Source organism: Nicotiana sylvestris, chromosome 1 (assembly GCF_000393655.2).
Source record: "Nicotiana sylvestris chromosome 1, ASM39365v2, whole genome shotgun sequence".
NCBI classification, from domain to species: Eukaryota; Viridiplantae; Streptophyta; class Magnoliopsida; order Solanales; family Solanaceae; genus Nicotiana; species Nicotiana sylvestris.
Genome location: NC_091057.1, coordinates 113,256,033 through 113,277,403, shown reverse-complemented (window position 1 = coordinate 113,277,403; position 21,371 = coordinate 113,256,033). Strand labels below are relative to the sequence as shown.

The window sequence follows — 21,371 nt, the reverse complement described above, 5'->3', positions numbered from 1 at the left end:
AAGGTTTCAGTAGGAAAATAGTATTACAAGAGATTTGCTTGAAATAGTTTTGTAAAAAATAGGTAGTTATTAAATAAGACAATTTTGAAAAGGGTAAGGTGACTAACAATCAATGAAACCAAATACAGAATTAGAAGAAGTTCATCAGCACTTCAATACATGGAATCAAACATGTGCACATATCCACTCAGGGGGTAATGGGAATTTGGGGTAAGTATAGGGCACATAGTAAGCACAGATGCACATAGGTACAGAATCAGAGAAGCCTTGAAAGTGGTTCAAAGGATTTTAAGGGATAGCTATTGGTACCAATACAGTAAGAGTTTCAGAAACAATCATAAAATCAGTCATTTAAAGTGACATATCAGCTTGCATATCAAAACTGGATAACAAGTAGACAAGCATTCAAAGCAGGGTTGAGTCATGTTGAAATAAACTACTAGGGGAGGGGGTAGAACATGTTCTGAAAAGCCCTAAGAAGGGTAGACTAGCATTCTAGATGAAACATCAATGTAAACATGCCAATTGCATGTTGAACAACAGAACCATAGATAGAAACAAATGAGAAACATGATAAATTGAAGTAGTAAAAGAAACATATTGGTTTTGAGACTTGAATTAAAATCAGAATATACCAGTAGAGGGATGGTAAACACAAAGTGAGGAATAAGAAAGCACAATACCTAGCATTGGCTTGCAGCCAGCTAACTCAGAATAATAGCAAGTAACCAAAGAGATAACAGAAAGTTTTTTGAGTGTGAGAGAGCCTTTTAAACCAATGTGTTAGTGTGTTTGTGTTAATGAGAGAGTATGTATATATAGTAGTTTGAAACGAGGTAAAATAAGGCAAGAATCACAATAGTATAGTAATTATGGAACTCAGAACCAATTAGAGCAAATCAGTACAAGTACTCCCTTAATTTAAGGGAATTAGTTCAAGTGGTAAGGACAAGTAACAAATAAGGAAAGAAATCAATGCACGACCAATAAGAAAAGATTTCAAATATAGTAAGTATATGGTAAACAATTAGGGCTAAGTTCAGAAAACTCTTAATTAAGGAGATAGTCAGTAAGAATAAAGTACCAATGTAGACAAGGTAGGCGAATCAATCAATTTGAATAGAAAAGGCAGGAATCGAAGGTTTAAAGGAAGGTCTTCCAATCAAACCATGAAATAGGGAATCAAGAATCAATCAAAGAGAAAGTCATGAGTCAATGTTCTATCATATAAATTGAGTGAGATAAGAATAACCAGACATAGCAAACATGAAGGTTAAATAACACTGATAGAAAGAGGCAAGTTTTGAACAGTCAAGATGAACACAAGAACATAGAGTTGATGTAAGTTAGGCTAAGAAAAACTCAATAGAAACATATTCGAGGCAAGATAGTCACAGAAACTCAAACAAGAACCGGTTAGTCACAGAACCAAACGAAAAAAACCTAGAAAATTAGGGCTTTCAACATAGACGAGTTAAAGATGTGATAAAATCATAGAATCAGTCAAAATACACAAGAAATAGAAGTTTCAACACAAAGAATCAGTTAAACAAAGTTTTAAAAGAAGCTCCGAAACTCTAATTTTTAGAAGAAAGTGAACAACACTTGAAATCAACGATTCTTGTAAAGAGTTCCAAGGATAGTGAAAAACATTAAAGAACAAACTCAAATCATCCTAGATCTATACAGATCTAGGAGATATAAGAAGAAATTAGGGTTTCAAAAGAAACCCATATAGAGATGAAAGAACGTGTCTAGAATCCCAAGGATTGTAACAAATACAACATGATTTTGCTTGAAATCATACTGGAGTAGCCAAGAACAGAAACGTGATGAACCCTAGATGCAAGTCGGCATGGCCCTGGGCCCTTGAAGACCTTAGAGAAGGCAGGCATGGGATGAGAGAAGCCATTGGAGGCTTAGGAGACAATAAGAAGTCACCGGAGATGACCAGAGAAGAGAGGTCAGCGTTTGAAGGGCTAGTGTTAGGTTGAGAGTGTTTTGAGAGAGGAGAGGATCTTAGGGCGGCGGATGAGGGAAAATGGTTTGGGTTGGGGGTCGTTTGGAATAAAAAAGGCAAGACTGAACGAGAGTCGTTGATCTTTTACATCAACGGCCAGGATTTGATAGGTTTTGGGTCAGGTAGGTGCAATTAGGGCCTGGATCGGGTTATTTAATCCATAATTGGGCTGGGGTATTGGGTTTAATTGAGGCTAAAATTGAAATGCAATTTGACTAGATTTTAAATAGCCAATTTATCCCCATATAATTTATAATAAATAGTAGATAATTTCTAAAAATAACTTCATGTACTAAAATGATTTAAAATAGATATTCAACATTTTAAAAATATAGAAGGTCGATTTTATGCATATAAATATAATTATATATTAATAGGACATATATTGCAATTATATGCAAATCAGTTTTAAAAATATAAATGTAATTACAAAATGCACTAAAAATATTTTAACAATCTTTTGGCATAAATATAGAATTTAAATGACTAAATTACCACAACGATAATTTGAGGGATAATTATTGGAAATTTTATGAATAAAAAGGGAGGAAATAAATCAATTTAAAATCTTTAAAAATATAGAAAAATTATAAAAACCTTGTGCATGATTATATATGCATATGTATGCTATTTTGAAAGTATTTATGCACATTAAAAATATATAAAGAAAAATTGGGTATCAACAATGGTGAGGACGAGAGTAAAAGTACGAAGGGTGATGCCGTGCACATGTTACTATGTTATTACTTCTGTTGGTTCAAAGCCTGATGTTCATTTTGCTTCTTTATTGTATTACTATGAGAACTTGATATTCCCCTCAGCATGTTTCCCCTTCCCGTTATGTTTTGTTAAATTTCCATTGTTATTACTTTCTCGTATATGATTTAACTGCACAGGTTTACATATTGTTATCGTTTCCTAGCCTCGTCACTACTTCGCCGAGGTTAGGCTCGCAACTTAGTATATGGGGTCGGTTGTACTGATACTACACTCTGCACTTTCTGTGCAGATTTCAGTGTCGGACCTCGTGAGTAGAGTTTGGGTTGCTGCCTTCAGTCCACGAGAGACCCAAGGTAGATCTGCTGGCATTCGCAGACCCTGGAGTCCCCCTCCTCCCCCATTTTAGATTACCTGTCTCTTTCTAATTTGAGAACAGATGTACTTCTTTTGAACCAGTATTTATAGAATTTCTTAGATGTTCGTGGATTGTGACACCAGATTATTGGGGTAGTCATGTATTAGAATTGTTGAACTATTATAACACTTCCACACTTTATCTCTGTTTGACTTTAGCTATTATTTATTTCTGTTTTGGTTAATAATTAATGTGATAAAACTATATTTGTCGGCTTGCCTAACTTTCAAGAGTAGGCGCCATCACGATCCCGATGGTGGGAAATTCGGGTCGTGATAAATTGGTATCAGAGCACTAGGTTGTCTAGGTCTCACAATTCACGAACAAGCTAGGTAGAGTCTGAGGGATCGATACAGAGATGTCTGTGTTTATCCCCTATAGGCTAAAGAGTTGAGGAATAACTTCACATCAATTCTTCTCTGTCGTGCGATTTGACTTCTCAATGCTAATTGAACTTCTACTATGTTCTTTTGCAGATGGCGAGAACATGTACCTCTTCATCAGCTAATCAGCAGCCCGGGCTCCTAGTGGCAGCTCTTACGAGGGACAAAGGACGAGGATGAGGTCGTGCTAGAGGACGAGGTAGGGGCAAGGCACAGCCTAGATCTTGAGTAGCAACACCAACAGCAGAGCCACAGGTGGAGTTTGATGATGAGGTTCCAGCTCAGACCATTTTGCCAGGGCCAGCTTAGGTTCCCGAGGGGTTCATTGCTACCCCAGTACTTCAGGATGCTTTGGTCGTCTAGTAGGCCTTATGGAGAGCGTAGCTCATACTGACACATTTCTTGTAGCACTAGCCATCTCTCAGGATGGGGGAGGATCTTAGACTCCCGCTACCCATACCCCGGAGCAGATGGCTCCTCAGTTCTAGACTTCAGCAGCTCAGCCAGTTGTTGTTGCACAGGCCACTAGTGGATCATCTATGTCTTCTGAGGCTTTGTTGAGGTTGGACAAGTTCACTAAGCTTTTTTCGGTTCATTATAGTGGGGCAGCATCTGAGGACCCCCGGGATTATCTTGACCACTGTTATGAGGTGTTACGAAACATGGGGATAGTAGAGACCAATAAAATCGACTTTGTTGTATTCTAGATGATAGGTTCCGTCAAGAGATGGTGGAATGATTTTGTGTTGACTAGACCAGCTGGGTTGCCTGCCTTGACTTGGGACCAGCTCTCAGCTATTTCTGACCGTGGTTTGTAGTTTACCTCGCACTTCTAGAGGGTAGTTCAACGTGAGTTGGGTATGCGGGTCAAGTTGAATGCAGCATTTCATCCTCAGACAGACGGACAATCTGAGTATACTATTTAGATTTTGGAGAATATGCTTCGCGCCTATGTTATTGACTTTGGAGGTTCTTGGGATCAGTTCTTTCCATTAGCGGAGTTTGTCTACAACAACAGTTATCAGTCGAGCATCCAAATGGCTCTCTATGAGGCATTATATGGTAAACGGTGTCGGTTGCTAGTCGGATGGTTTGATCCGGGAGAGGCTTGATTATTAGGTACAGAATTAGTTCAGGATGCCTTGGATAAGGTTAAGATCATTCAAGATAGACTCCGTACAGCTCAGTCCAGGCAAAAGAGTTATGCCGACAGTAAGGTTCTTGATATGGCATTCATGGTCGGAGAGCGAGTGTTGTTTCAGGTGTTTCCCATGGAGGGCGTGATGAGATTTGGGAAGAAGGGCAAGCTAAGCCCTAGGTTCATCAGGCCTTTTGAGATCCTTGATCGAGTGGGAGAGGTGGCTTACACACTTACATTGCCGCCGGGTTTATCAGTTGTGCATCCACTGTTTCATGTGTCCATGCTGCAGAAGTATCACAACGATCCATCCCACCTGTTAGACTTCAACATTTTCAAGTTGGACAGGGATTTGACCTACGAGGAGGAGCCGGTAGTTATTGTAGACCGATAGGTTCGTCAGTTGAGATCGAAGAGTTATCCATCGGTTCATGTGCAATGGAGAGGTTAGCCTATTGAGGCAGCTTCCTGGGAGTCTAAGTCTGATATGCGGAGCCGATATCCCTATCTTTTCACTGACTCAGGTACTTTTCTATGTCCGTTCGAGGACAAGCAGTTATTTTAAAGGCGGAGAATGTGATGACCAAAAAGGTCATCTTTTGTTTTAGAATCAGTTTCCATATTTTGAGGCCTTGAAAACCTCCTTTTATCTCTCCTTGATTTGCGCACGCAGTCCAGGCACGATACCGGAAAGCTTTTTGTGAAAAATTTAAGAAATAATGATTTTTGGCTTAAAAAGATGATTTTAGTTGACTTCGGTCAACATTTTGGGTAAACGGGCCCGAACCCATGTTCGATAGTCCTGTAGGGTCCGTAGTAAAATATGGGACTTGGGCGTATACCCAAAATCGAATTCCGAGGTCCCTAACCCAAGAAATGAAAGTTTTGAAAGAAAATTGTTTAATTGAAAATATAATGGTTTTTGGAAATTTAATAAGATTTGATCTTGTTGGTATCGAGCCTGTATTTTGGCTCCGGAGTCCGGTACAGGTCTGTTATGGTATTTAGACCTTATCTGTAAAATTTGATAAAAAACGGAAGAGATTTGATGTAATTCGGACCCTTGGTTGAGAAAATAAAAATTTTGAACTATCTTGAGAATTTCATGAGTTTTGGTGTTGAATTCATAGTTCTAGATGTTATTTTGGCGATTTGATCGCGCGAGCAAGTCCGTATGATGTTTTTAGACGTGTGTGCATGTTTGGTTTGGAGCCCCGAGGGCTCGGGTGAGTTTTGGATAGGCCACAGAGTGTTTTGAGACTTGAGAAAATTGTTGGTATATTTCAGGTTTGCAGGCTTCGCATTTGCGATTAGTGGGCTAGGAGGTGACCTTCGTAATTGCGAAGCTCAGGATCGCATTTGCGATGTGAATAGGTCGCATTTGCGAACAAGTGTTCGCATTTGCGATGAATTGTTCGCATTTGCGAACCCCTAATCGCAAATGCGATATCTACAACTGTTCAAAAGTGTTTTGGACGGGTTTTCAACTCATTTCTCAAAGTTTCAAACCCTAAACTTTAAGAGGCAATTTTCTAAAGAGTAGTTCTTCCCCAAATCATAGGTAAACAATTTCTAACTCATTTATTTCAACCTACTTCATCTTTTTACAAGATTTCATCACAAAATCTAGGGATTTTCATGGGAAATTGGGTGTTTTTTGGTGAAATTTGGGGATTTAGACCTCAAATTGAGGTCGGATTCTAAAGCCAATTGCATATCTGGGCTCGGAGGTGAATGGGTAATCGGGTTTTGGTCCGAACTTTGATTTTTGACCAAGTGGGCCTGGGGTCAGTTTTTGACTTTTTGGAGAAAATATTGGAAAACCTATAATTAAGCATTTATTGATTTTATTAAGTTAATTATGACTAGATACAAGCGGATTGGAGGTGGAATCGAGAGGTAAAGTGGTAATTGAGTTTGATTGTGGCCGTGGAATCGAGGTAAGTGTTGTGGCTAACCTTAGTTTGAGGGATTAGGTGTTGTTGCCTTATTTTCTACGTGTTTAGTTGTTGAGTACGACGTATAGGTGTGGTGACGAGTATCTATACGTTGTTGTTGGGTCATAACATGCAAGTGAGTCTTATATTTGTGACCATTGTGTCTCTTATTACGTATTGTCCATGCTTAAGCTGGTTATTCTTCATGTTGAACAAGTCTTGTTATTGGGTAATTGTTGAGTATTGACTCGTTGAGACTTATATTGTGAATTTAACTATTGAAACGAGATTGGTTATAGCTGATTCTCTTGCCAGGATGTTATTGTTTCTATTGTTTGGGTGAGGAAGAGTGTAAAGCACGAAGGGTGCTACCGTGCACGATATTGTGAGTAAGTGTTAATGCACGAAGGGTGATGTTGTTCCATATTTTGTGAGTGTTAATGCACGAAGGGTGATGACGTGCCATGATTTGAGAGAGTAAAAGTACGAAGGGTAATGTCGTGCCATTTTTGTTGTTTCTTATGGTGAGGACGAGAGTAAAAGTACGCAGGGTGATGCCGTGCATATGTTACTATGTTATTACTTCTGTTGGTTCAAAGCCTGATGTTCATTTTGCTTGTTTACTGTATTACTGTCAGAACTTGATATTCCCCTCAGCATGTTTTCCCTTCCCGTTATGTTTTGTTAAATTTCCATTGTTATTACTTTCTCGTATATGATTTAATTGCACATGTTTACATATTGTTGTCGTGTCATAGCCTCGTCACTACTTCGCCGAGGTTATGCTCGGCACTTACCAGTACATGGGGTCGGTTGTACTGATACTGCACTCTGCAATTTCTGTGCAGATTTCGGTGTCGGACCTCGTGAGTAGAGTTTGGGTTGCTGCCTTCAGTCCACGCGAGACCCAAGGTAGATCTGCTGACGTTCGTAGATCCTGGAGCCCCCCTCCTCCCCCGTTTTGAATTACCTATCTCTTTCTAATTTGAGAACATATGTACTTGTTTTGAACCAGTATTTGTAGAATTTCTTAGACGTTCGTGGATTGTGACACCAGATCATTGGGGTAGTCATATAATAGAATTGATGAACTATTATAACACTTTCGCACTTTATCTCTATTTGGCTTTAGCTATTATTTATTTCTGTTCTGGTTAATAATTAATGTGATAAAACTGTATTTGTCGGCTAGTCTAGCTTTCAAGAGTAGGCACCATCACAATTCCGATGGTGGAAAATCCGGGTCGTGACATGTAGTATTAGCAACATCATTATAGAGCTAGCAACTATCAAACATATGTCCAACATTTAGATATTAAATATAAGTGAACTTCTGCCAATCCCCAACTTGCAGTTTTTATGTTTTCTGCCTGTAATATACATACCCACTCTGGGTCTTCTAATTTTTTAAAAAAGAAAATCTGAACTTCTGCGAAACCGACTAGATTTACACTTAATCAGGAATAAGGCAACCTGACAATAGGATATCTGAATGACAATTACAAGTTACAATAGCATAACCTATGTACTTAACAGATGAGTCCCACAAAACTGATACAAACATTTATACACCGTTCAAAAAACAGAAATGAATACTAGTTCATGAGAGTACAAATTCACCAATAGCAAAGTGAACAACTTCACATTATTGCATTTTTCAAATTTCCCCCAAGCAATGACATTAGCCCACCACCATGAACTCTACCCTCAGGGACAACAAACTCAAAGTTGTTGCTTGTGTTGCTTCTTCCAATCCGAAGGTCGGTGCTTCTGTCGTCCTGCTTCTCTGAAGTTAAGGGGGTAGAACAAGTTGATAAGGCCTTCATTGACAAGGGAACCAATACTTGTGGTGGTATAAGTTGCTGCCTTTCAGTCGGCTTCTCGAGTGAATGAACTGAATCTGAGACCATGCTCACCATAGAAGAGGAACGATTGTTCTTCTCAAAAGTGGTCTTTACGGGGGAGGCAGCAGGGACCAGTCCGTGGAAAAGTCCCGGTGCAATCATGCCTCCTTTATTAGCATTCCTCCCATGTAACAAGCTGCTGTGAGCAGCACATAGCCCTCCTCTTCCCCTAGCAAACTTCTCACATTTCCCCTCTCCCCAGCTGCAACGCTTACCACCACCATGAGCCTTGCAAAAGTCAGTACTACCTTGAGCACTCTTTCCACAGTTTTCAAACTTGCAACGTTTCCCTCCTCCATGCTTAACACAACAATCTGTACGCCCTCGAGCACTCTTAGTGCATCCTGGAACAGCACACCTCTTCCCACCACCATGTGCAACACAGAAATTCGTGCCTCCATGTACACTTTTGGGGCATATCCCACCACCATCAAAGAGACACCGTTTTCCGCCACCATGTGCTTTGCAAAGAGGCGTACTCCCTTCGGCTCCTTTGGTGCATCCAGCAAATATGCAACGCTTTCCACCACCATGTGCTTTGCAGTACAAAGTGCTTCCCTGTGCGCCCTTTGCACAACTAGGGTATTGGCAACGACGTCCACCACCATGGGAAATGCACAAGCCAACTTTCCCCTCGGCACTACGAGTGCATCCTTCCACATTGCACCGCTTTCCCCCACCATGCTTGATGCAAAGGCCTGACCTGCCACGTGCTGCTCTGGTGCAACCTCCAGTAAAACTACAGCGCCTCCCACCACCATGTGCTATGCAGTAATCGGTCTTACCTTCTGCACTTTTAGTGCATCCCAGGTGCTCACACCTCTTCCCTCCTCCATGGGCCTTACAGTAGGCAGTCCTACTCTCAGCACCTTTGTTGCATCCGGGTTTTTGGCATCTCTGTCCTCCGCCATGTCCAATGCAAAGACCTGTTGCTCCTCGAGCTCCTTTGGGACACCCCGGAAACTTGCATCTCTTGGGATTGTTTGTCTTGCGTGAGGATGTAGCCATTGTCGTTGGTTCGGACATGGTACTCATTGAGTAATCAGAGATACAAGAAGGTTCAGAGCTCAGCTCAGGGAGATGGAAATTCGATTTTGCACCCAGCTCCAAAAGTTCCTTGTTTTGAAAGGATAGTTGGTTGTTTTCAATTCTTGGAGCAAGAAGAAGTGAAGGCATGTATCCACCCGACTTCTTGGCCGTTGTAGAACCTTCATCCAGGACAGGGATCGCTGGTCTATTTCCATCCGAAGATAGCTGATCAAGATGATGAGGTGCACCAGCAGTACTCTGAGTGATAGCAGAAAAATCAAGTGCATTGGAAATTTCATCAGTATTCCCAGAGAGGCCAAGTTTGAGGATTGAATCACTCTCAGATGATAGCCCCTGATTCAACAAGGCTGTAAACCCTTTGTTTTTATTAGCTACACCAGGGCAATAATCATCGGAAAACATTGTAGGTGTTGGGCCCAAACCAAGTACCAATTTAAACCCATCATCAACAGCATTCTGTTGCATAACATGGCTTCTACTGTTGGTTCCACTGCCTCCAAATCTGATAAACTCATTTCCTCCATAACCAAAGCAATCCAATCTTAATGTTGTATCACTCCTTGTGAGCTCGACATCTGGAACAAGGCACATATTTTTCTCATTAAGATCATTGGATGTTATCAAACTATATTAGGGAAAAGCTGACCTGAAAATAATTAACTGAATAATTTATTCACATATTAATGGAGAAACCCAAAAATCAAAAGAAAGAAGCAAGTAAAGTAAGTCCTAAATGGGCTACCTCCTCCACTCACAAACCCTGATGTGTCTGATCGATCCATTTTATCTAATCTTGTAGAGGGGCATCAAGAGTTGTGTCAATGCTCTTATATACAAACTGATGAGGAAGATACTAAAAGACGATAGCAGATCACGTCTCACAGTATAGAGTTTTAGTTGAAAAACCTGAAAAAACAGAAAACGGGATGTCAGAATTCGTGAACTACAAAAGATATGGGAGATGGAAAGGTTTCCCCCTTCAAGCATAATTTGAAGAATCACATCCTTGAGCGATGTCAATTCCGTCATGAAGATACATTTAAGGACTTAAACAACAAGAATACAGATGGCAAAATTGCAACTTTGTCTTTTCTTTTGTTAACATGTCAAGGACAAGTTGCATGCCACATAAATAAAAGTTAATAATAAAGAGCTCAGTTTGACATTTGAAAGGTAAATGTTGCAATACGTGCGGAAAGAGAGGGAGATAATAACAGAATCAAAGGGCAGAAAGATAGAGGTAGGAAGGAGGATTTAAAGAATTCAGATAATAAGTGCTAGCATTACAAACAAGGTATATTACTTGCTGCAACTTAAGAAGTTTTCACAACAGTCCACATCAACCTCACCATTAATGTCATCTATAGAATCAGCATAATCTTCCATGGCCTAGAAACTAATTCTGAATATTTAAAAGAAACAGAGGGCCTCAAATTCTTAAAGGTATAGGGTATTAAGGTGCTTCCTTTTTCCAAGTGAATCTCTACTCTTTCATGCCTTGCAGTGTGGAAAAATGAAGATCTCTTCTCTAAGGATGTGAGAAAGAATCCTCAAACACATAATATCCAGAATCAAATAATTCAATATATAATTTGTAACCGAAGAAAGCAAACAAACAAACAACAACAACATACCCAGTGCACTAAAAAAAACAAAAGAATTTTAAAACTATTACATAACATGCATTTACTAGTGGGATTTCACTGGGTCGTTGTTGTTGTTGTTGTTGCTGCATACTCCCTCGGGGTAGGCGTAAAATCTGTGTACACACTACCCTCCCCAGACACCCCTAAGTGGGATTTCACTGGATCGTTGTCGTTATTGTTGTTGTTGTTGTTACATAACAGGCATGCATACATGAGAGTATAAAAAATATCCGGGCATTTGCAAGTGACCTAAAATCACCAACACTGAGAATAGAAGACGGCTGCACTTAATTCTACCAGGCCCATATATCAATAAAGGTTGGGAAACAATTTTAAGGACCATATATTGATTTAATGGTGTCAAATGTTACCATTAAAAACTGTTAAGAAGAATGTTAAATGCCCATTTCTTGGATTATAATCAGGATTTCTAAAAATAAGGCATATAAGCATCATATATGTCAAGCTATCCATTCAGTAATAACTTAGTAAAATTGTAAGTATTGAAAATGGTACAAGATGGCTGCTTTTAATCTAACCAGGTCCATAACTCTGTAACATTGAGTAAAAACTTTAGAGGATCTTCAGAGTTATTTAATACTTTTAAGAAGAGAGCTAAGGTATCCATTTTCTAGTGTTTTAATCAATAACCGATTTCCCAGCACAGGCATCAACCCTTCTATCTCATGTCTGTGAAGATCCTAGACCACAACAGTTATGTTACTACAGAACAAGATCCTTTTATTTTCTTGCTTCCTTTGCCAGTTACACTTTAATTTCTACATGTAAACCACTTTGGGTTGACCTTTAACTTCACGTACTAGCTACACCACACTTTCCTATTTTCTAACAGATTCATAGGACTTGCAATCCTGCACACTAATAGAAGAAGAAACAAAGGAAAGATTCTCCACTCTATGATCAACAAATCTGATATACTACAACTTGCGTAGCAATTACCTGTGCTGCTATTATGCTGTTTTATACCATAATTAAGAGGATATAATCCATACTTTTGATAGAATTTGAGGTATAAAAGAAAAATGTTAACAAACTAATAAGGAAGCAAATTTTTCAAGACTCATCCTTGCAACTCTTTTTATGGCAATCTCCAATAAAAAGTATGCTACACTCCAAGATTTCCTTGAATTCATCCACCTTCTTGAGTAGGAAAGAAAACGGGATCTACAGCAGAAACTCCAAAACTATGGGGGAAAAAGAACATAGATTCAAATTATTGATCGTGTTAATCAATTAAGTATTTTAACAAGACTTGGATATACTAAAAGATGTAGGCACGAGTAAAGGTAAAAAGAACCAAAAAGAGAAAGCTATTCAATTACATAGTTTCCAATAAAGCACACTGCAACTGACAAAAGGCAAAAAGTCAAATCTTTCTATACATAATAAGGAGAAAAATATTAGAATTTTGTTGTTCTGCTAAATATGCAAAAAACAAGAAACTTTAGCTGTCTATGCAGGAACATTTAGCAACAAGCACAGCTACTGTAAACAGAAATATAATAAAACAGTAATTAATGAGTTTCACTCCTATAATTAATCAATACAGAACAACACAGAATTATCAACAAAACAAATATAACTCTATTGAAGTTACTCAAATGAGAAAAGAAAAAAAAAGGTATAGATTGAAGAATGAAAATAAAGAATTCAAGAAAAATACCCGTTAGAGAAAATATCCATTTCAATTGAAGCCATCCTTTCAGAATTTACTATTTTTATTCTAGAAAGAGAAACTGAAGAACTGAAACCTTGTTCAGCTCCAACAAAGTGGAGTAAAAAGAAAAATAGAAAAGGAGAAGAGAAGAGAAGAGAAGAGAGAGAATAATTATTAGTTGTTGTTTTGATAAATAGAGCTAAATTTGATATGTACACCTCTTTATTATTGATCAAACGTCACCCAAAGGGATTCTTGTTGGATTCCAATTTTCCAATTTTGCCCTTTATTTATTTTTTTCAATGCTCTGAGCATCTGGGAAGGGAAGCTTTGGCGCAAATGTTAAACGTGACAAGGCGGTCAAGGATTCGAGCGTGAAAAATAGTCTCTTGTAGAAATGTAAGGTAAGACTGTGTAAAATAGATACTTGTAATTTGGCTTTTTCCCGAACTTCGCATAGCGGGAACTTAATACACCAGGTCGAGCGATACTTTTTAATTAGAGAAATTATTTTCGAAACTCGAATATAACACCCCTTCTAATTATGAAGTGATTCCAAATATTTCACCATATTGATGCTCTTTATCGTCAATAGCACAACAACTGTATTCTGTGGACGGTTTTAAGCATACGACCCATTGGTATGAACGCTGCTTACTTTTTAGTGATAGAGACATTTTATTTATTTACCATTTTACCCTATTTGAAGTTTAAAAAGGGAACAAAGGGCAAGGGCTTAGCTGTAAATTTACGAAAAATTATAATTTGAAGGTCACACTCAGATGACATAAGCAATATCAGTGGAAATTTGTGGTCTATGTGAATTTGTCGTGTCATACCCAAAATATTTCAGAGCTTTTACCCGAAAAAATCTACTCCATATTGCATAGTACGGTTTTCTAGTTAGCGGTTCCTGACGTAAGGAAAAAACCTGTCCGGCATTTTCGTAATTTTATACTCTTCCACTCCCAGATTTGTTAGCGTCATTTCTTCTTCTTTTTCCTGTCATAAAAAATTGGTTTGACATGTTTTTTCATATTCAGAAATTACTACTTATTTTTTTATGTTCTTATTGTTTTATCATAAAATTTTGAAAAACATTTTTTTGAAGTTTTTTAAATTTTCGAAAATTCTTAAAAGTCATTTTCAAGTAAAAATTAAATTTTATGATCAAATGTTGATTTTAAAAAAAAAGTTAAAATTTTTAGAAAGAAAATAATTTTTTTTAATATCCAAACAGGCTCTAACTATATCAATCAAAGGCCTACTTACCAAATTTTGGGTATGACGTCAATCAAACAACAATTAAAAAAAGATGGTGGCACGAGGCTTACTCATACCCCATTCGCAGCATCCAAAAGGAAACAGTTTGGAATCTAGTTTACTGCCAGCTAATGAAAATTCATATTCGTTGATTCCCCCTATAATAACTGCGATTCCAAGAATCTTTTATTTCCCTTAATTTTGCTATGTTCGGCATAGATCCATATATTTTCCTTGTAGTTATCCAAATTAGACCAATGGAATTCTATCTCTATCTCGTAACTATAACGATAAGAACCAACTAACGTACCACGTATACGAGCATATATATCTTCAATTATTATACACGTTAATTGAATACCTAGCTGATGATCCATCGATTATAATTCTGAAGCGTGTCTTCTTTTTTTTTTAAAGAGAAAAGAGAATATAGTGAGAATTTGATTAGCATTTGTTGCGTGTGAGACTGTTATAGCTAGTTATCTACCACTCACTATAAGCTTTGAAAACAATGGAGTATCTTAATTTACCAAATTTTAGGGTTGCCGACTTGCCGTGCAGCGCTAGTACTAAGTATATGAAACCGGTATAAATTTACTAGCATAATATATTTATATCAAATCAATAAAATTTACTTTAGCAGTTAAAATTAAAATTAATACATATATCATCATGCTACGTACAGTAAACAAACAGAAGCAACATTGGCTATATATATCTAATTTTACGAGTTACTATCTTAAGTCTTAATTATGGATCCAACCAAGTTGAACAGCTCTTTGTTTTTGTTTTTTCTCTTCTAAGTTATTTAATTATCCTACGGAAAATTCCTTACCATTTATCCAGAAAATGCACTCAAACTTTGATCCTTAATGGCTTTGTAGGTACTTTTAAAAAAATTTATACATCAAACTTGTGGATATCCCTCGGAGAAAAGCGATTGTGTATGCCCAGATACTCGTAGTAAATCTCAGTATTTGCCACAAATATGATATGTTACTATTTGTACAAAATAATAGGAAACTTAAAACGCAACAACAATTTATGTACATTCTGATGACTTTTTGATAATTTTTGGACGTTTGACTTTGAAACAAAAAAAAAAACTTTGACTTAATTATGGTATGTTATATATGCCAATAGGAAAATATGTCACGGTTAAGTTCTTAAAATATTTCTGTTTATGATGTTGGCCATTATTTGGATAGTAGAAGCATGTTTTTGTATTCCAATTTGATCAACATTTTATTTCCATTTTAGACCTCATAATTATATTTTCGCTTAGCCAAGCTAAATTCAATAAACTCTCAGAAGAACGTCGCTCGCCAAAAAGATTAATCATGGTGGTACTATGAATTTAGTAGCATAAAAATGTTAAATCTGCGATCGACAATTTACTAAAATATTGGCTAATGAACTATAATGAAAAGCTAAAACCTGTTGGAATAATATATTCGCTGCCTTTTCCTCCGACTAAAAGGGTAAACTCTACTCTATAATGTAGAAGATTGACCCACAAAAAAATATATATCAGTTGGAGTAAACATCAAACAATTTTAAAAAATAATCATGGTCTAATGATATTGACATTAGCCTCCGTTATAATAAATGTAAGTTCAATTCTCATCGTTCTTCCTTCTTTCTCGTGGGACTTTGGAAAAGAGTTGACATTATTGGAGCACATATTTTCAGTGCTTCCAACAAACAAAATGTTCCAGTACGGTAAAGTGTACATAGACTACAAAATACCAACAAGTTTGTACAAATAATAGAGCACTACGTCATTTAGTACTACAACTACTAGGTATTTTTCAAATCTTAATTTAATTAGAAACTATTTTTCTAATTATTGGATTATGGCATGGCGTCAGCGAAATATTTAAGGCAAAAATAATTCAATTTATTGGTGGGTGGGTTGTGGGGCTTCATTCCACGAAAACAATATATTATTTTTTAGGCAAGCATTCGTCCCCATCACATTGGCCTTCTGAAAATTTTATTTTATGTCTTATACAAGTGACATTAGTGGTATGAGACAACTTTTTTGTCTCGCAGTTTTGTGGATCCAGAAGTGTAAAATTGGGGTCTACAAATTTGTGAGACAAAAAAGAGTTTCATATAACTAATGTAAGTTGTATGAGACACAAAATAAAACTTCTCGTTGGCCTTCAGAGAAAGATGCATCTCGGATTCCATATAACCAATGGGATTCTTGTTTGTAGTTGACACCTAACATCCCTCTCTAATCAATGTAAAAACCCAATAACTACCCCTAAACCAATGTTTTGAAGTTCTTCTTCATTACCGTGAATAAAGTCCGATTTCTTTGGTAATGTTGGGTGAAATTAGAGTGATGTTAAGTCTTACATTGGTTATATATATATATATATATATATATATATATATATATATATATATATATATATATATATATATATATATATATATATATGTCTCGTCAATCCCAAGTATACTATATAAATCCTCATGCTATATTTACAGTTGTGGATTGAATGTATTAGTTCTTTAAGAAATTTTTAAATCAGCCCTAGATATACATGTGTGTATAGGTCAAAATCTGACCACACGTGGGTTAGTGCTAAAAGGAGTGGTAGGAGATCGATGTGTAATGATAACGAGCACCTCGGCCATTGCCGGGATCGAGCCGTCAAAAGGCTTTGTATGTAAATGTCATGATACTTAAGGGAGGCGACGTGAAGGACAATCAAGGGATGAAGGCATACTGGTTAAGGACCGTTGGACAAAGGGGAATACAGATAATATATATAGGAGGTAAGGAGACACGAAGGGGGGCTTCCTCTCCTAGAGAGAGAAGAGGGAAAGAAAAACCAAGAAAAGGTTTAGATAATGAATACAAATCTCTGTAATCGTGACTATTGAATCAACGAAGGTAGATTTCATTATTGTCGATGGTCTTCCATCTTTTCATCTTTATCGCCACATCACGGGGTAGTATATCAAGAATGTAAGCCTATCATCCATATTTGATATATTATATGATCCCATAAAGTTTATAAGCTCGATTGTATCTTATTCTCTTGTTCAGTAAGCTTAGATCTAGAGTTAATTATCATTGGCTAAGATTTATCCTTTATTTTCATCATTAATTAGTTTAACAAAGATTTTAGTACTTTTTGATCAAACAATTTTGCGCCGTCTGTAGGGATGCCTTAGCCAAATTTTTAGTTTCCTTTAGATCTAAAACCAGCCAAGTATCACTCCCAGGATGTCATAGTCTCGCCATCTCGGTGTAAACACCAACTCGAAAAAGTGGTAGATAAGCTTTTGAGATAACCGAACCAATCTAGGTCAGATCTCTGCACGAAATAGAAATTATGTCCGATGTCTGTGCAAAACCCACGCCTCATCTTTAGCGATAGGTTTGGCACGTCATATGCATGTTTAAAGTAGGATCACGGTCGCTATGCACTTAACACGACCGCAATCCCATTTGACGTATTCACCTTACATATACCCGCTTGTACTTCCACCCATTAGGAAGGGATGATAGCCTACTATGAGATTCTTTGAAATAACGTGCATATCCTGCCTTATTTTTGTACCCACACGCACTGTGTGATTTATGAGCAAAGTATGACGTTTCCCTTATTGTTAGCACATATCAGACGGGATCAGATTGGGACTTGGTCTCGATATCCCAACGGTCAAGATAAGTCCAACCTACGAGAGGCCTAGATGCGACTAACGACGAAGTTGAAAATGGCTGCCAAATCTAAAACCGTCAATCGAGCACGAGGCAAAGTGAGCGAACCTACAACGTCTCCCCCTCCTACCGATTTACCAGGCCAAGGTAACAAGCAATTTCGTTTGGGTTTAACTTATCACGCTCTCTCTTTGGTTCAGAACACGAACACGGGCATTCTCACAGGTACGCGAACAAGGAATGAATGCCACCAAAACACACCAGGAAAAGGTTCTGTACCATACCATCTCGCAAACAATGACCGAGCAAAGCCCTCTAAGCCATACCATACTACGAATAACAAAAATAGCTCAGCATAGGTCGACTATTAAGAAAAAATCTCCACAACAGAGGACTGAGTGATGGGTCCATGAAATGCACAGTATTCTCCAATGAAAGCAAAGTTAAGCAGACTCGGACTCACCCATGAAGCGTTCAATATTCTCCAATGAAAGCAAAGTTAAGCAGACTGGGACTCACTCATGAAACGCACAGTATTCTCCAATGAAAGCAAAGTTAAACAGACTGGGACTCACCCAGACACATGGTACTCTCCAATGAAAGAAAAATTAAGCAAACTGGGACTCACCCCGACATACGCATAAACCATACGGCGACAAGTAATGTTCAATAAAAGTAATACAATGGGTTACAATTCCGACCCCGCTCGAATTAACACCCTTACGGCCATCGGCCATCGCGAACGAAAGGAAAATTCGACCTCGCTCGAATTAACACCCTTACGGCCATCGGCCATCGCCGAAAGAAAGGAAAATTCGACCTCGCTCAAATATACAATGGGTTACAGTTCCTACCTCACTCGAATTAACACCCTTACGACCATCGGCCATCGCGGAGCGAAAGGAAAAGTAAACCTCTCTCGAATCTACAACGGGTTACAATTCTGACCTCACTCGAATTAACACCCTTACGGCCATCGGCCATCGGCCATCGCCGAACGAAAGGAAAATTTGACCTCGCTCGAATTAACACCCTTACGGCCATCGGCCATCGCCGAACGAAAGGAAAACTCAACCTCGCTAGAATCTACAGCGGGTTACAATTCTGGTCTCGCTCGAATTAACACCCTTACGACCATCGGCCATCGACCATCGCCGAACAAAAGGAATATTCAACCTCTTTTGAATATACAACGGGTTACAATTCCGACATCGCTCGAATTAACACCTTTACAGCCATTGGCCATTGCCGATCAAAAGGAAAATTCGACCACGCTCAAATCTACAACGGATTACAATTCCGACCTCGCTCAAATTAACACCATTACGACCATTGGCCATCGCCGAAAGAAAGGAAAATTCGACCTCGCTTGAATCTACAACGGGTTACAAGTCTGACCTTGCTCGAATTAACACCCTTACGGCCATCGGTCATCTTCGAACGAAAGGAAAAGTTGACCTCGCTCGAATCTACAATGGGTTATAATTTTGATCTCACTCGAATTAACACCGTTACGGCCATCCCCGAATGAATGGAAAATTCAAGCTTGCTCGAATTAACACCCTTATGGCCATCGGTCATTGCCAAACGAAAGGTAAAGTTGACCTCTCTTGAATCTACAATGGGTTACAATTCCGACATCGGTCGAATTAATACCCTTACAGTTATCGGCCATCGCCGAACGAAAGGAAAATTTGACCTCACTCGAATTTACAACTGGTTACAATTCCCACCTCGCTTGAATTAACACCCTTACGGCCATCGGCCATCGCCGAACAAAAGGAAAATTCGACCTCACTCGAATCTACAATGGGTTACAACTGCAACCTCGCCCGAATTAACTCCTTACGACCATCAACTATCACCAAAGGAAAGGAAAGTTCGACCTCACTCAAATATATAAGTCAAAATTGACTTCACCCAAGTTGGCAAGTCAATTCAACCTCATTCGAATATATAAATTAAGGTTGATTCGGCCCACATTGGCAAATCAGAAGTCGACCTCGTCCGAACTTGCAGATCCGAGGTGACTCCATTCGAACTCAAACCACAAAATCTGACTCAAACTTGATCCGAGCAAAGTTGGATTCCCAGTTAAAAGTTTAGGGACTCGTCACAGAGAAATCCAAAAATCTTCTCCCCAATAAAGAAAGCAAAGAAACAGGGAAGAAAGAAAAAGAAAGTCAAAAGATACACAAACAAAGGCGAAGCAACTATTTTATTCAAATATACGTGTGCAACAATCGCACCTTACAAAAGGCCGAAACAAGCCCTCAAGAAAAAGTTGAGACTAAACAAGAAAAGAACAAAAAAAACTAAGTACAAATGCTGCGACAAAGTTTCACTCGGCGTCATTTCCATCGCCGTTCTCCCCAGCATCATCATCATCAGAGGGAAGCCCATCCTCAATATCAACGCCCTTACCAGCCTCTGGTGTTACTGGGTCGTAACCGCAAGCATTACGAGACTCGCGTGTCTTTGCCCAAGCATTTTCAAAGGAGGCCTTTGGAACACTCCCCGCCTCTCACAAACCCTTGTATATATCACGTTGGGCCTCAACATGGACCCATAGCTAATACAAACGGCGGGGAATAGTAGCCGACACAGACTCTTGAGAGGGGATTTGAGCTAGTAACTGCACCTTCTCAAATTCAAGAGCCGCAACTCGGTCTCCTAAGCTCGAAGCATCCCGATAAAGCTCACTGATTCGCTCCTCGAACCGTGCCTCCTTCAGTGTGTCCATCGCCCTCTCAGATTCTTTCTCGGACTTGAGGACACGGATGGTGTACTCTAGTGTCGCCGCCCTCACCAAAGCCGACACTCGAGCATCCTCGGCTCTCTCTATCTCGACCACTTTCTTTTCTAGCTCGGCCACTTTCTCCGTCTATTTGGAACTCAGAGCGTTGACCCTAGTGGCATTCTTCTCAAGCTTAACTCGTAGAGATGACACCTTCTCCTGAAGGTCCTCGCACTCCAATGCAACCCCTTTGTCCACCTCAAGCTCTTTGTCCTTGGCATGAAGCAGCTCCTCAAGCTCATTGCATCTGCAAATAAACCCCATGAGTTCCTAATCTCTTTTCTCCAACTCCTCCCTGATGGACTGGGTACCACACCCGCTCTGAGCTGCTCGTGCATCTCCCCAGCATCTGTTGCAATATTGTTGATACTTCTCAACCATTTTCAGAAATATCTCAACCCACGTCTCAGCCCTATGAGCACTCTCGACCTCCAGCATGTAAGTCTCAAAAAGAGAAAGAAGAAAGAGTCAGTGTAAAAACAAAGGTCACAAAACGAAGAAAGCAAAAGGGAACTCACCCTTAAGGCCATCGCGGCCACACCGCGTGACAACCCATAATCGTTGACCTCCTGAAGGGATTCGTTCTCAGCGGTGGAGCATAGAAGATCAAACTACAGTACCAAATTGATCGTGTCTTGCAGCAGGTTGAGATCCGATGAAATTTCAAATATTCGGGAAGGGCCTTCCGTTCTTACCACAGTTCGGGTAAAGCCCTCCTCGAACATCCTCATGTTC

At 38.9% G+C, this 21,371-nt stretch overlaps 1 protein-coding gene across 2 annotated transcripts; it reads right to left on the bottom strand.

Annotated features, from left to right (window-relative positions):
- Window positions 1-8,040: 8,040 nt before the first annotated feature.
- On the bottom strand, window positions 8,041-13,077 carry LOC104244787 (uncharacterized). Of its 2 annotated transcripts, XM_009800281.2 has the most exons (3): window positions 12,898-13,077; window positions 10,310-10,473; window positions 8,041-10,142 (listed from the first exon to the last, which is right to left on the bottom strand). In XM_009800281.2, exons 2-3 carry the CDS (start codon window positions 10,347-10,349, stop codon window positions 8,254-8,256), a joined length of 1,929 nt encoding a protein of 642 aa, XP_009798583.1. In that variant the 5' UTR covers window positions 10,350-10,473; window positions 12,898-13,077; the 3' UTR covers window positions 8,041-8,253. The 2 variants fall into 2 exon arrangements, with proteins under 2 accessions (XP_009798583.1, XP_009798584.1); XM_009800282.2 differs by lacking the exon at window positions 12,898-13,077 and having other exon boundaries at window positions 8,041-10,213.
- Window positions 13,078-21,371: the final 8,294 nt, after the last annotated feature.

Coding starts and splice junctions, on each gene's coding strand:
- LOC104244787 (XM_009800281.2), bottom strand. CDS start 10,349: ATGGATCGATCAGACACATCAGGGTTTGTGAGTGGAGGAG. Junction 10,143..10,309: donor AGGGTTTGTGAGTGGAGGAG/GTAGCCCATTTA, acceptor GCCTTGTTCCAG/ATGTCGAGCTCACAAGGAGT.